Source organism: Salvia miltiorrhiza, chromosome 6 (assembly GCF_028751815.1).
Source record: "Salvia miltiorrhiza cultivar Shanhuang (shh) chromosome 6, IMPLAD_Smil_shh, whole genome shotgun sequence".
In the NCBI taxonomy this organism is placed as follows: Eukaryota; Viridiplantae; Streptophyta; class Magnoliopsida; order Lamiales; family Lamiaceae; genus Salvia; species Salvia miltiorrhiza.
In genome coordinates, this window is record NC_080392.1 from 20,329,514 (window position 1) to 20,345,028 (window position 15,515).

At 37.0% G+C, this 15,515-nt stretch overlaps 1 protein-coding gene across 1 annotated transcript; it reads left to right on the forward strand.

Annotated features, from left to right (window-relative positions):
* The first annotated feature begins 483 nt into the window (after window positions 1–483).
* On the forward strand, window positions 484–12,390 carry LOC130987397 (probable acyl-activating enzyme 17, peroxisomal). The gene is made up of 14 exons (XM_057910917.1): window positions 484–867; window positions 1,658–1,787; window positions 1,889–2,139; window positions 2,412–2,616; window positions 3,002–3,042; window positions 4,521–4,646; window positions 6,105–6,178; window positions 6,787–7,007; window positions 7,817–7,911; window positions 8,474–8,690; window positions 9,873–9,998; window positions 10,084–10,182; window positions 10,443–10,655; window positions 12,150–12,390. The coding sequence occupies exons 1-14, from the start codon at window positions 605–607 to the stop codon at window positions 12,258–12,260; spliced, it is 2,172 nt and encodes a 723-aa protein (XP_057766900.1). The 5' UTR covers window positions 484–604; the 3' UTR covers window positions 12,261–12,390.
* Window positions 12,391–15,515: the final 3,125 nt, after the last annotated feature.

Genomic DNA, 15,515 nt, shown 5'->3' on the forward strand with positions numbered 1-15,515 from the left:
TGTGTTTATTCTATAATTTTAAGGAATAAAATAAAGTTTTCCATCAAATAGATGGAAAATTAAAAATGATTCTTTTCAAAATTATAAAATAAAATTAAGGATCTTTACTGAGTAATTGATGTAGATTATTTTATTTTTTAAGAAAAAATAATTTACATTTACTTATATTCTAACTATATTTAATATTTATTTTTTATTTATTTGATACATCATTTAAGTAATTTATTTTTTATAAATTAACATGATTAAATAAAGAAATTTAAAGGCCGCGCCACATGAGCTCGAACCTAAGACCTTCAGTTTTAGACATTAACCCCTAATCGCTTAACCGATACACACGCTACATCATTTAATTTTAAATTTTTAATGCAAAACTATGTTCGTCGTGCATCGTACGGGCAAATGTACTAGTAGAGTAATAATTTAATAGTAATGAGATATGGTGATACATATAAAATTTTGACACAGTGATCTCATCCCGTGTTTTTGTCGCCAAATATTGTATTGTACTGTTGAAAAGCACAAATTGGATGACCCATCCATCAACCAACTTTCCTTTCCTTCACTAACTCATCGCCAGTTTCTCTCTATTGCAATTTCGCAAATGGCAAGTGATCATTACAAGTCCCTCGACGGCATCACCGCCGCTGACATAGCGGCGTTGGGCATATCCACGGAAACCGCCGAGCAACTCCACCGCCAGCTGGCCGGGATTATCGAAAACCACGGAGCCGGAACTTCCCGAACGTGGCAGAACATCTCCAAACACCTTCTCAAACCGGACCTACCATTTTCCTTCCATCAGATCATGTACTATGGCTGCTACAAACATTTCGGACCCGACCCGCCGGCCTGGATGCCCGACACGTCTGTAAAATTTTATTTATTTATTTTTGGATTTTTCCGTGTCTTGCAAAATTTTAGCACTAATAATCAGTATGGACTTGTGCTGTTAATTTCTTCTTTTGCTGGTCAAGGAGTAATGGTGGCTTTAGTATGAGTAGTGAAATATATTCCTGTAATTGGTAATGCTTTGAGTAGCTATTTTCTAGTAATAATCACTACTTAATCAAGGGACTTGAGATGTGGGAGAGCTATTCTAGCTATATGTCAACTCAAGTATGAAATCTAACAAACAACAAAAAGAAAACGAAAAAGGAAAGGAAGAAGAAAAAAGTTATGTGGTTGAAGCAAGTTGATTAGATGTCATATCCTAAAGTTATTGATTTCTTGAGCATGAAAATATGATTAAAAAATTTTAGGAAGTCATGTTGATTACATGTTTGTGCTACACATTCATCCTAATCCAAACACTGAAAGACTAAATGGCTAAGGACTTTTATGCAAAATTACTCATGACATAAAAAATTTAGGCATTTTGATGAGATGCACCAGATGTAAGTGGGAAACATTCAAGTTCAAACTGAAGACAGCCTCACAATATTAGGTAGTTGATGCTCCTGAACTATATCTTTGTGGATAATGTGTTGTATCAATAAGATCATGAAGCTTTAGCAACTGAATTCGATCTTCTCTTAGAGGCTTAGACATCCAGACTTGAATAGCAACAGAAAAGAAAGCATGTTGTATACTCGAAAGATGTGTATGTCTATCTAATGTTCCCTGTATGTTCCTAAAAAACTGGTCTTCTGCACAGTGGTGGAGCAAATGAGACTAATGTTGGCAAACTGTTGCAAGAACATGGAAAAGAATTCTTGGGGCCAAAATATGTGGATCCTATCTCAAGCTTCCTCCATTTTCAGGAATTTTCTGTCTCAAACCCTGAGGTTTGTATTGAATTAGTCACCATGATATTTGATTCTTAATATGTGAGCACACATGATCATTTGTTCTCCACCTTTTTATTCCACTTCTTTTTCTTTAATAGGTTTATTGGAAAGCTTTATTTGTCAAAATGGGTGTCTGTTTTTCAACTCCTCCTGAATGCATTTTGCGTGAGGATCCTACTCAACCAGGTGGTAAGTGGCTTCCATCCGCAACTACTAATCCAGCAAACAACTGCCTGACTGTGAGTGGTCAGAGGACTCTTGATGATATTGCTGTCATATGGCGTGATGAAGGCGATGATGAATTGCCTTTAAATAAGATGACCGTCAAGGAGCTTCGTGCATCAGTTTGGTATGATCTTTTTTAGTTCATGGTTTCTACCGATTGCTATTTTTACCACTTTCTATTGTAGCTTGTGAATTAATTGAGTTGTACTCCCTCCGTCCCATTACAATTTTTGTATTTCAGAACTAGATGGTGATACGAGTCATGCTCATTTAGTTTCAATTGCTCTTCAATATCTCTAGGAATTTAGTCCCACTTTCATATGATGCTATTGTTTCCTCGAGTTTGAGTATTTAATCACTAGATGATGCGAAACTTTGTTTAGGCGTTTTTTGCAGGCTTGTTGCCCATGCAATAGAAACCTTGAAACTGGAGAAGGGCTCAGCAATTGCCATAGATATGCCCATGAATTGCAACTCTGTGGTTATCTACCTTGCAATAGTACTAGCTGGTTACGTAGTTGTGTCAATTGCTGATAGTTTTGCACCAGCTGAAATATCTACGAGGCTCAAAATATCAAAAGCAAAAGCAATTTTCACTCAGGTGAAAATCCAGTTTTATAACACCGTGCACATAGCTCCAATGCCTCAGCACTCAGTGTCTTACTGTCTTCGCAAAAGTAATAAAGTAAACTTCATGCTGCATAATTGGTTATTTGCTATAAATTTGATGCCTAGTTGAAGTTATTTATGTTGTTGGCATATTAAACAAAAATGTAGCAATCACATCTTCATTTGTTAAATTTTCTGTACAAACTGTGCCTCTCATTTTTGCTACATCAAACTCTTCACGTTCAGCCTGTAAGCTATATCTAGCTGCAAGAAGTATATTTGACATGTTTCCTTTAATTAGAATACTGCATCTCTGATACTCGTTCTGATTCTTATAATGTTGTCTAATCTTGCCAAATTTGGACCTTCTATCTCAGGATTTCATCATTCGAGGTGGTAGAGAACTTCCGTTGTACAGGTTAGTTCTCTATGTAGGCAGGCATGTGTGTGTGCTTATATATCTTAGAGGGTGTTTGGCTAAGCTTATCTTAAAGAGCTTATAAGCTCCTAGAGCTTATAAGATGTTTCAACAACTTATAAGATGTAGTTTCTTTAGAGCGTATAAGTTGTCAAAGTGTTTGGATAATTGAGCTTATAAGCTAGAGAGAGAAAAACAAAGTGAGATGAAATAGAATGATATATCATATATGATGAAAATAAAAAATCATAGTTGTAAAATGAGTGTTGCATATAAGATAAAGAAACTAGCAAGACATGAATAAATAGATAAAAGACATAATATTAAAGAAAATAGATAAAACCCAGAAAGAATCCTGAATGAACAACTTGAATCTTGAAGTCTTGCAGAAAATAAATCTAATTTATGAAAGCTATAAAATTATAAGCTAAAACTAAAAAATATAAAAAGACGGTGAAAAATTGAATCTTGAAGTCTTGTAGAAAATAAATCTAATCTATAAAAGCTATAAAATTCTAAGATAAAACTAAAAAATATGAAAAGAGGGTGAAAAAAGTGAAGAGATGTGTCTAATAGGTCGAGAAAATGACCTATATATAGGCATTGGATAAATACAGTACAGAACTCGAAAAATACGATAAAGGAGAGGGAAGGAGAATTTTCTAATATGCATACTTCCATATGTAAATTCGACTCCGAGTGTGCCAATAAATACTGATACTAGAAAAAGAGAATGCTTTTACATTTTGATGCTATGAATGCTACAATGATGGTGACTTCCATGTGAATAGTTCAAATTTGTCCTTCAAAATCAACATCTCAGAATGGGGACTTTTAGAGGTATAGCAAGAATAGATTAATGTGAATATTCACATATGGGACCTCTAAATGCCTCAAACTATTGTGGCTGTCTATTTCTAAATTCTAACTTGAGATTCACAGAATTACTTAGACAATGAAACCAACTTTCGTTCCTGGGCCTGACTTAATCAGCCAACTTTAATGCACTAGTCCAACTTTCCTAGAAGCAGCCATTACCATCTTAATCTAATTATATTAAACAAACAACTACTCTGCATCCTCAGTTGAGTTCATATTGATGTTTTAGCTTATTATGGTACAAACTTCAATCTTCCTACAGTACACAAGATTAGAGAAGCACAAAAATGACTCTTTCCATGTCAATCTTACTTGCAAATTCGAATCCTGCATTCATTAAAGTACAAAAGCTTGACAACATCATATGAACACACATCTTATGTATAGTTATGACAATCAAAATTCAACTAAAAGATTAAAGTGCTATTGTTTGAATTTTGCTACTCTCCTTTGGTTTAAATATGTAACTATTACGACTTTCTCTATCATATCCATTCCAATCTCCATATCAAGCTTTTGCTAATTCTCTGAATTCTTTATGGATATTTCTATCTTTAAAATGTGTCATTCCTCATGCTGCTTTTGTTTTAATACTGCAGTAGAGTTGTTGATGCACAATCACCAATAGCAATTGTAGTTCTCACTAGAGGCTCCAGTATCACCATGACATTGCGTGATAATGACATTTCCTGGCAGAGTTTTCTTGAGAGAGCCAATGATTCCAAGTAAGCATGCTAATCTCTGTAATTCTTTAATGTACTTATCTTTGCTCTGGAGGCAGGTCTATATAAATATGTTCATTTTTAGTTAAGTATGTGTCACGTGCATGAAATCCAAGATTGTTTTACTGATTGATGTAGCTTTATCAATGTTGAGGCAAGTGAGGAAAATCTGAGCGCATAAACTTTGAATTGTGGTTAACGCTATCTGGGAAATACTCCCTCCGTCCCAATAAATGTGGCCACCTTTCCATTTTGGTTTGTCCCACTAAAAGTGGCCACTTTCTCAAAATAGAAATAATTATAATTTAATTAAGCCTAATTAGTTATCTAAACCTAAATCCTATTTAAATAAACAAACACACACTCACACACACATCACCATACGCACACTAGCGGCGCACCCTCTCCCTCTCCCTCTCCCTCTTGTCTGCCCTCTCTGGTCGACAGCAGCGCCGACCGCCGCCGCCTCCTCCTCTCGCATCTCTCTCTTCGTCTGCCCTCTCTCTTTGTCATCTCGCGCTTATATCTCTCTCTCTCTGCCGCTTCCTGCCTTCCACCATCTCCTGCTTTCCGTCGTCGCCTCGATGGCGGCACCATCAATGAGGCCCACCACCACTCCGGGAAGTCACGACCACGGACGAAGCAGTAGCAGCAGTCACAGCGAACGAAGCCACAACCGCGGCCCTCTGACTCTGGATAACCGCGCTACCGTTCCAGCTCCGCTGTGACGCCGGCTTTGCCCTCCTCCGCCGGAGATTCAACGCGAGGCAACGCCTGCCGCGCCGTCGCCGACTGTACCAATTTGAGGGTTTAGGGATTTGGTTTTGGGGTTCGTTTGATTTTGGATTTTGGTTTGGTTTTGATTTAGGGATTTGGTTTGGTTTTGATTTAGGGATTTAGTTTCAGTTTTGATTTAGGGATTCAGTTTTGGTTTGATTTTGATTTAGGGATTTAGTTTTGGTTTTGGAGTTCGCCGGAGAAAAAGGCGAGTTTCGCCGGCGACGGAGAATTGAGGGAGACCAGTGGTGGTGGCTCCTGCTGTTGCTCGCCGGAATTGAAGGAATGGGGCTGAGTGGTGGAAATTGAGAAGATGGTTGAAGAAGATAGGTTGGAGAAAGGACTAATTAACTCACTAATTTTGGTGGACCACACTCAATTAAAACTTAACTATCACTTTCTTAATCTCCGTGCCGATAAGAAAGTGGGCCACATTTATTGGGATGGAGGGAGTACTAATTTACTTCATATGTCACGTCTCCAATTTACTGTCTTTATATTTGTGTTTATTAGTATATATGTTAGGCTTAGAGTTACTTAAGCAGCAAGTGCTCTTGGGTAGCTGGTTTATGTAGGTGAAGTAGATTGTAGTGACATATACTCCAATTGTATCAAAACATATTAAGAATAGCCCACTAAATTTATGCTCTCATACTAGCATAAACGTTCACGGTTCACTTGCAGAGAAGTTGAGTTTGTTGCTGTGGAAAAACCAACTAAAGCATTCACAAATATTCTCTTCTCATCAGGAACAACAGGTACGCAGTTCAAAGTTAGTCTAGTCATTTTTTGGTTGCAATTTTGCAGCAAAATGATTTGTTAAAAAATAAATATCTTGCCCCATATCTAGTGTATGTGGTACTCAACAAATTGAACATTGAGCCACTGTAAAGTTTTGTAAGATGTTTGATACAATCACTGTGGCATTATTGTATGAATTCAAGCTTGAGGCATTGACCGCAGCACCTCGTTTGCGTCCTACCACCCACCTTCCCAACCACCCATTTCTCCACTTGTGCCACTTGTAACCGCCATTTATCTTACCCTAAACCACTACTTTTATGACAGTGGATGAGATTTTTATGGAAACTGTTAGTTACAATTCTGACATATGTGAATTAGTTTTTGTAGTTTGGTTGAACCAACTAAGATGTGGTCCATGTGGATGTAATTTATACATTCGAATTCTGGGTATTAGAACATGTTGTGATTAGTTGATAACCTAGAAGCTTATGTTTAAAAAATGTTAAGAGACTTGCAGTTTTATTTAATGTTTGAGAAGCCCTCAAGCTCTTCTGGTCTAATAATCTTGGAGTTAATTAGATATAGAGAAATGCCTTAATAAATGATGGTCTTTGTGCATCAGGGGAACCAAAAGCAATCCCATGGACTGTTGCTACACCTTTTAAAGCTGCTGCTGATGGATGGTGCCACATGGACATTCGCAAAGGTGATGTAATTGCTTGGCCAACTAATCTTGGGTGGATGATGGGTCCCTGGCTTGTTTATGCTTCATTGTTAAATGGGGCTTCAATAGCTCTATATAATGGATCTCCCCTTTCTTCTGGATTTGCCAAGTTTGTGCAGGTGATACTTGATGCCTTTGTTCTCTGTATCATTGTTTAGGTAGTTTAAAAATATAATCAGAGTTAAAACTTCATTTATTATTGTCCTAGGAGGATGTAGGTGCCAGAGAAAACGTCTTAAGCTTAAAAATTTGAATATAATTTATGCTAATTATGTTAAGAGTGACTGTCAGGCCTGCACCAGTTGTAACGTCTAAAAGGTTGAAAACTTGGAAAAGGATGGGGTGTTTCCTTTGTCGGGGAACACGCTGGGGCATTTCTTGGGGTTGGGGGCATTTGCACAATAGAACTCTCCCATTGCCAAGTATGCAAGTGGCTTGCTATATATTTCACATATCACCTGATAGAAAACTCCCTCATACTCTTTTATTCATATCTTCTTAACTTGCTAGAGAATGGTGAATGAAAATCAACCTTAAACCTGTTTATGTTTGCTGATCCAAACATGGTAAGTAATAAAATTTTATGAAACATGAATGTTGGGTATGTTGCATAGTCGTACTAGTGAGATGTGACAGTGACCAACATACATGGTAATTTAACTTCACCTTAACTCCAGTCTCCAGCCACATTTTGCTCAAGGGACCAGATGGATGCCTGCTGGCCCTGATCTCAAAATGTGTTGTAGATATGGCAACAATTTTATGAAAAAACAATTAGTAGCATATGAATTACTAAATCTATGTCAAAGAAAGAAAAATCTGTGAGAAGTGGTTTCTCGATATGTGAGATGTAGCGACTACGACCTTGTTTCGCTTTGGTATTTACCTTCTGTTATCGTTGATTTTGAATCCAAACGTAATTTTCTAGGATGCTAAAGTGACAATGCTGGGTGTGATACCTAGTATTGTGAGGGCATGGAAAACTGCAAATTCAACAGCTTCTTATGATTGGTCTGCAATCCGGTAGGTGGAAATTAAATTATAACTCATGTTATAGTATGCTACTTCATTGTATTTTTACCATTTATTCTGCATTGTTTTGTTTATGATTTTTGTTTTTGGTCCTAATAATCTAACTGATTTATTGTTGTGTTAGTATTATTCATTTACATGTTGTGAACTTAGCTTCTTAAGACATTTGCTGATTGTAATGATCGGATTATATCGTTGAATTGAAGCCCTAATCTGATCAGGTGGAAAATCTATTTACGTATATCTTTCTGTGCTTTGGACCTTGAGAGAAGAAGAACGAAGAAGAAAAATATAAATTATGTGGAATTATTTTTGTTCTTTTAATTTTTTGCTACCGAAAGAACGTTGTTTCAGTGTCGGCTGACTCAGCTCTTTCTCGGTAAAATCGAGTAAAATTCCATGCTGTCAGCCGGTGAGCCATGTCACTTCTCCGACACCAGAAATTGACCTCCGGGATATTTTTGTTATTTGATTTTGTAGTTCGTGTATAGTTATGTATAGTTCAGCATTTTTGTTAAAATGGAAATAGGTTAATATTTCTTATCTCCTGCAGTTGCTATGCATCCACTGGTGAGGCATCTAATGTGGATGAATACCTCTGGCTGATGAGTAGAGCTCAATACAAGCCTGTTATTGAGTATTGTGGTGGCACTGAAATAGGCGGCGGATTTGTTACTGGTTCTTTGTTGCAAAATCAATCTCTAGCAGCTTTTAGCACACCTGCCATGGGATGCAGTCTGTTTATTCTTGGGGATGATGGTGTTCCGATTGTAAGCACCCCTGAAACATTGACTCTGAAGTAATGCACATCAATGCCATTTCTATTTCCATGCCATCATCTTCCTGCCTGCATGATGCAATTCTTTCACTTTGTTAATTGCTTGTGAATGAGAAATTAAACTATATGGTGTTAGCCACCCTCAAATTTTAGAAAACAAATCAGAAATTTCAAGTAAAAAAAGAAAACAGTAGAAAGGAATTATCGCCTAATTATCTAAAACTAAAGAAGAAAAATGACTATGTAAGTAGAACTAATTTTAGAAAACTAACAAATAATTCTCCAAGAATTGGGATTTTGTTCTAACTTTACCCCTTTTAAGCTGTTGAATGGATATTCATCATTTCCTGCATGCCTGCTAGGAAGTTGAATCCCAGCTCACAACTAGGTGATTGATTCTTTATAAAAACATAGGACAGGTCAACTTCTATTGGGTCGAATTCATGCTTATAAGGCTTTCATCATCCAGACATGCTCCAGTCATTTCATATTCTGCAGCTTTTGTGAGTTGTGTGCTACAGGTGCTGAATTACCATTTTGCCTGATATTCTAATTCATAAGTGCTCCGGTCTACAGAAGATTGTTTTGCGCTCCTTCATATCAATACCTGGTTGTAGTGTATCTTACACCCATCAATCCAATCTTGATTAGCTCTCGCAGATTTCATTTTGTTATAACTGAAATTCTCCAAGAACAATCTCTTTATTGTTTATGCACGTATTTTTTCTTTTCTCCAAAAATCCTATTTCCTATACACTGTTATCTTTTATCATGTCTACAACTGCAGATGAGAGGCCATGGATTAGATTATAAAAATAGCTTAGATTTAATTAAAAAAGTAGTTAGCCGAACTACAGCCAGCTGTTTGTTTATGACGATGGAACTAGAGAATTAATACACATGCTGAGAAAGATCGTTGCAGGTGATATTTGCAGTTAATATAAGCTGGATTCTTTCAGGTAGACGGGGACGTGTTACAAGAACTAGGAATAGAATAAGAACTTAGGTAGGAAAGAACTCGTAAATTTTTACCATTAGTGAAAGGGAGAGAAAGAGAGGAAAACAAAGGACGCTCTTGTAGGTGCTCAGACATTGCTCATTTACTATCAAACATTTGCACTGTAGTCTCCGTCCCAGAACTTTTACTAACTTCTTATTATTCTTCTCTTCAAAGCCACAAAACCATACTGGAATTGGTGAACTAGCCCTTGGTTCACTCATGTTTGGAGCATCTAGCACGCTACTGAATGCTGATCATCATAGTATCTACTTCAAGGACATGCCAATTTGGAATGGGAAGGTGAATCGGCCCATCCTCTTGCTTCCCTATATCTCTTGTATCATTTGTGAAATTTTCTACTTTCTTACAGTTGTTTTCCTGACAGGTTCTCAGAAGACATGGCGATCTCTTTGAGCGTACATCAAAAGGTTACTATCGTGCACATGGCCGCGCTGATGACACCATGAATCTTGGTGGTATAAAGGTGAGCGGGAGCTTCTTACACCTGTTTCATCAGAGGTGTTGGGAAATTTACTGAATTGCACATGGTCCATGTTTCTAGTTCGGGAAGTATAATTGAGTTTCCATGCTCAGAAACCACATGCACTGTGAAACACATAGCCACTATTACTATCCATGATACAAGTCGAAGCCTAGATCTATAATGCTGGATTTCACTTCACTATACTCTTTGGATTACGGTTAGTGTAAACTGCTGATGGTTCTTCTATTTTCTTGGTTCAGGTCAGCTCGGTTGAGATTGAGCGAATCTGTAATGCAGTCAGTTCAGATATCCTGGAAACAGCAGCAATTGGGGTGCCGCCTCCCGGTGGAGGACCGGAGCGGTTAGTAGTTGCCATTGTGTTCAAGGACTCTGACAAACCACTGTCGGACTTGAGTAGTCTGGCTGCATCTTTCAATTCAGCCCTTCAGAAGAAACTAAACCCTCTTTTCAAGGTACAATATATACCCTCTTTACAAATATAATTTAATAGGATAATTGACTAAAATACCCGTAACGTTTTTTTTTTTTTTTGCACATGAACTTTTAGACTTGTCCAATACATGAACTTTTACTCTTTTATCAATTTTCTCGCAAATCCCAAATTGAAACCGTCGTCGCAGGCTAGCAGCCACATTGGAAATCAAGATATACGTTTGGATTTGGGGTTTGCGAGAAATTTCAGAAAAAAAAGTAAAATTTGTTTATTTTGGGACAAAGTATAAAAGTTCATGTGCAAATCAAAAGGGTAATAGCTGAAAAATACACAGGATTTTTCAATTTTATGATTTATATGATCTTTTAATTTGACCAAGAAATACATCAATTTATAATTTATTTGCAATTGTCCGCGAATTGCAAATTCGCCCAAATCAAATTTGATGTGGCAGCCGGAAATATGAATGTGGTAGCCGGAATTGTCAAATCACACACACACACTCCATTCTCCCTCTCTCTCTCTCTCTCTCTCACACACACGTCAGATTCACACACACACACACGTTAGATACCCTCACCCCCAGCATACCCCTTCCCCCAGCCCCACAGACCCTCCCTTTCTCTCACCCGAGCAGATCGCGGGGCAGCACCACTCTCTCACTCCGTCCCAGCGGCCCTCCGTCCCCTCCATCACTCCAACTCCCGCCATCGTATGCCACCGCACCACCACCAAAATCTCCCTACTCTTTTTCTCGACCTCTACCGCCCAAAACCCTTCGCCAAAATCCCTTGGAAATACAACCCTTCTCCACCTCTACAACTATGAGGGGAATGAAACCACACGTGACATTTGGTGAAGAATTTTGGGGAGGCGAGGAGACGATAAATTGAGGATTGAATTTTGGATGATTGAGGATTGTCACTGTTCGTTCGGTGAGGAAGAGAAAGAGAAGGAAAGACAGTGGTGGTTTCAGGCGAGGTGGGATGGCGGCGTGAGTGAGGGACATGTAGTGGTCAGTGGAGGTAGCGTGCTTTTAGGTCGGAATTTGAGAGAGAGAATGCGTAAGAGAGATTAGTAGGCTGCGACCGTTGCCGCAAGCTGGCGGCGGTTCGAGAGGAAGAAGACGGAAGCTCGCGAGGAAGATGTGTTAATTGTTAATTGACTAATTGTTAATTGTTAATATATTGACATATCAGTTTTGATTTTGCCACGGAAGTGAACGTCAACTTTGATTTCGCCGGAGGCCCTCGCGGTGGGATAATTGCGAACAAATTATAAATTGACGTATTTATTGGTCAAATTTTGAGGGGATGATATAAACAAGAAAATTGAAAAATCCTGTGTAGTTTCCAGCTATTATCCCAATCAAGAAAAGAGTAAAGTTTGTGTGTTATGAAACAAGTTTTAAAGTTGATGTGCACAACCAAAATCGGTTCAAAGTTTGTGTATTTTAATACAATTAATCCTAATTTATGTGATGAACAATCTTCTGAGAGGCTAAAATTTGCAGGTGTCCGAAATCATAGCCCTGTCTTGTCTTCCAAGGACAGCTACGAACAAAGTAATGAGAAGGGTTTTGAGGGAGCAATTCTCTCAAAGTGATCAGAATTCCAAACTGTGATGATCAACATCCATCTATCGAACTCTATTAGGGGTGTGTTTTTTGATAGAAAATTTCCAACGCGCACTCGCTGCACTTCACGCTAAATATGTGCAAAAATTTCATATTTACAAAATTTTAGCATTGATCATTTGTTTTCTTAATTATTCGCATAAGTTACATGATAAATAATTTGTGAGTTAATTAGATCTCTATTCAACAAAAGCTTGTTTAAGCTCGGATACTACTGTTTGGAAATTTATAAAATATTTTGATCAAGATTCCAGAGTCACTAGAAAGATCATAAACAACATTGATGCATAGTCTAATAGCTCACTTGATAGGGAATTGTTATAATTTGCAAGTTGAGGTGGAATTCAACTGCGTGTTCGGTTAAAAAGTTAAGAGTCTATGATATATTGCAGCCTATGTTTGGTTCTCAACATTACAATTAGTACAATTTAATTCAAGATATTATTCCAGATAGCTAATTTCACGATTTTCTCCGACAAAAATTATCATTTAGGAAGTCAAATAATGCATAGTGCCCCTTCTATTCGTGTCTTGCATTTGGCTGGAGGCAATGGAACAACACCAATGGAAAAACTTCGGACAAGAAAGATCATAAGTGACGAAGTGGCACCTCTTAGCCTCTGCCTGGCTCCTCGATCCTTCATTCAGTCTAGTCTTTTGTGCCAGAAGAGTGCGGCAAGGAGGAGAAACTAAGCAATCAAAAGGATGCAAGCAAGGAAGCTCAAAGAGGAAGCAAGATGCCATCTTAGCCCTTATGAAGCTTCCCGCCTAACCTTAGATAGGGAGAGAAGTAAAGCACGAAGAGTTTCCGTGATGTGGCGATGTTTTCGTTCAGCACGCCTATTCAAATCAAAAGGCAATTAGGCCAATTATACTGAAGGGAAGGTGCGGATCCTAGATAATAGTGTCATTTACATATATAAAAAATATCACTAAGATGTGCTCGTGAATATTGAATTGTCATATCATCGAAAAACACATAAAGCAGCATATAAAAATGAAAAAAGATTGGAACAATATGAAGGCAAAGCACACCATACGTTACATCTCACATAATATAGTTATTTCACCAATATCCTACATTTCCCTATTATATAGTCATTTCACTATAATATCCTACATTTCACTATTATGTAGTGATTTCACTATAATATGTTACATATCATTATTATGTTACATTCCACTATAATAATTGTGTATGTAAAATGAATGGGAGAGAGTATTATGTTTAGAATATACCAGAATATATAATACATAGAAGTTTGTAAAATTAGACTATTTGACCGTTCGTACAAGTTGCCGAAAAAATGTGACCGGCCAAAGAAAACACTTTACGGCCGGTCACATTTTGCATACCCCTATACCAGCCGGAGAAGTTGTTTTTCCCCCATAATGTAATGTTACATATCATTATAATATAGTTATTTTTACTATAATGTAGTCATTTCACTATAATATATTACATCTAACTATAACATAGTCATCTCACTATAATATGTTACATTCCACTATAATAATTATGTGTATCAATATAATTTGTTACATCTCACATATAATATCCTACATTTCATTATTATATAGTGATTTCAATATAATATGTTACATCTCACTATAATATAGTCATTTCATTATATTATGTTACATCCGACTATAATAATTGTCCATTTCAATACTCGCTTCGTCCCATTACAAATGTCTCATTACTTTTGTGCATGAAGATTAATAAATGTGTAGAAAGTAGATAAAGTGAGTTGGTGGAAATTATTTAAATATTAAGTATACAGAGTAAATATATTGCCAAAAAAAAATTGGACATTTGTAATGTGACATCTCATTATGGAAAATGAGACATTTATAATGAGACGGAGGGATTATAAAACAGAAACCATTATATCATTTTGTATATACATAATAAGACATTATATTCTGAAGAAATCACAACATTGATTATTAATACTGTTGGGAACCTTGTGGAATATCCTAACCCTTGTTTTGATGATACCAAAATTCATATGACTAAATTGTAATAGACTAGAATTGCTTTGAACTCAAGTGTTAGAGTTCGGTTCTAGTTTAGTTTGCGGTGTCGAATACTGAAGACTGAAGACTGAAGAACGAAGGACTGAAGACTGTGAAGGAATATTAAACTGAATTAATACTCTAATTCCCGATGATCGTTTCTTGGATTATTATTAATTCATCATACAACGATTAATCCCTAACATGCTCCTATGAATTTACAGCTGCACATAAGTGTTAGGAATACTTACTTGTAAACTGTATGCAGAGGCTGTCGATGATCGAATCGAATGACTCCAGTTCTGATCTTCTGAACTGTATCCCGCTCAGCTTTCACCGTTGGATGGACAACGAGCTATGAAAGTCCCAAGCTAGAAAATTCCCAACGTTTCCTGCGCCTCACAGCTCTCTCAAAAACCCTAATATTATCAGTGTGTATTTCCTGAGAGCTGACAGCTGTATTTAAATAAGAAAATACAAAGAGGGGCGCAGGTTTAGGGTTAGGGACGATTTCCAGCTCTTTCTGGGCTAGGAGACTTTGGGCCAGTCTAGGGACCAAATACAAGGAATAAAGATGGGCCTCAAATAAATTAATTATCTATGGTCAGCCCAGACCATAATTAATTTATAAATATTAGTTCATTCCACTAGAGAACCAATATTGACTTACCCCTTTATTGCCGGTGATGAGTCGGGGCTTGTATTTAGACTTATTAAATCCCCGTATTTAAAATATCCGACATTCATTAATTAATTAGAGCTCTGACAGCTTAAATTAATTAATCTCTTTGTAATCCTTAAGCAGTACCACTCACACCTTATTATTGCGTCTGAACTTAATCAACCTGCAGGGTTTAACGCAATAAACATTATTGAGCTCCTTAAGGGGATGTCATTATCCTATATCGGATACGAGTACTAATACAGATAATCAAATATCATATATTAACCGCTATCACCCAAGATATAGAGTACTCAAGTTACTATATAACTCTCACTCATAGTAAATCAAAGTGATACACGAATTAACATATATATCTGAAATCTTATTAGTATTAAGATTTTATTAAGTCACTGAGATCTTGATTCTTCACTTAAGTCAGATAGAAGAATACATCTCACTGTGGTCCTATCAATACGTTATGACGTACCAGTATAGACAAGTAGTCAAGACAAACTACTTCCATCTATACCACAGCCTAAAACGATGACTCGTCCTAAAGT

Bases quoted from the DNA above. Each gene is read 5' to 3' on its own strand.
- LOC130987397 (XM_057910917.1), top strand. From the start codon at position 605: ATGGCAAGTGATCATTACAAGTCCCTCGACGGCATCACCGCCGCTGAC. The intron at 2,617-3,001 runs GTGAAAATCCAG...CTTCTATCTCAG, and splicing joins CAAAAGCAATTTTCACTCAG to GATTTCATCATTCGAGGTGG. The intron at 9,999-10,083 runs GTGAATCGGCCC...TTTTCCTGACAG, and splicing joins TGCCAATTTGGAATGGGAAG to GTTCTCAGAAGACATGGCGA.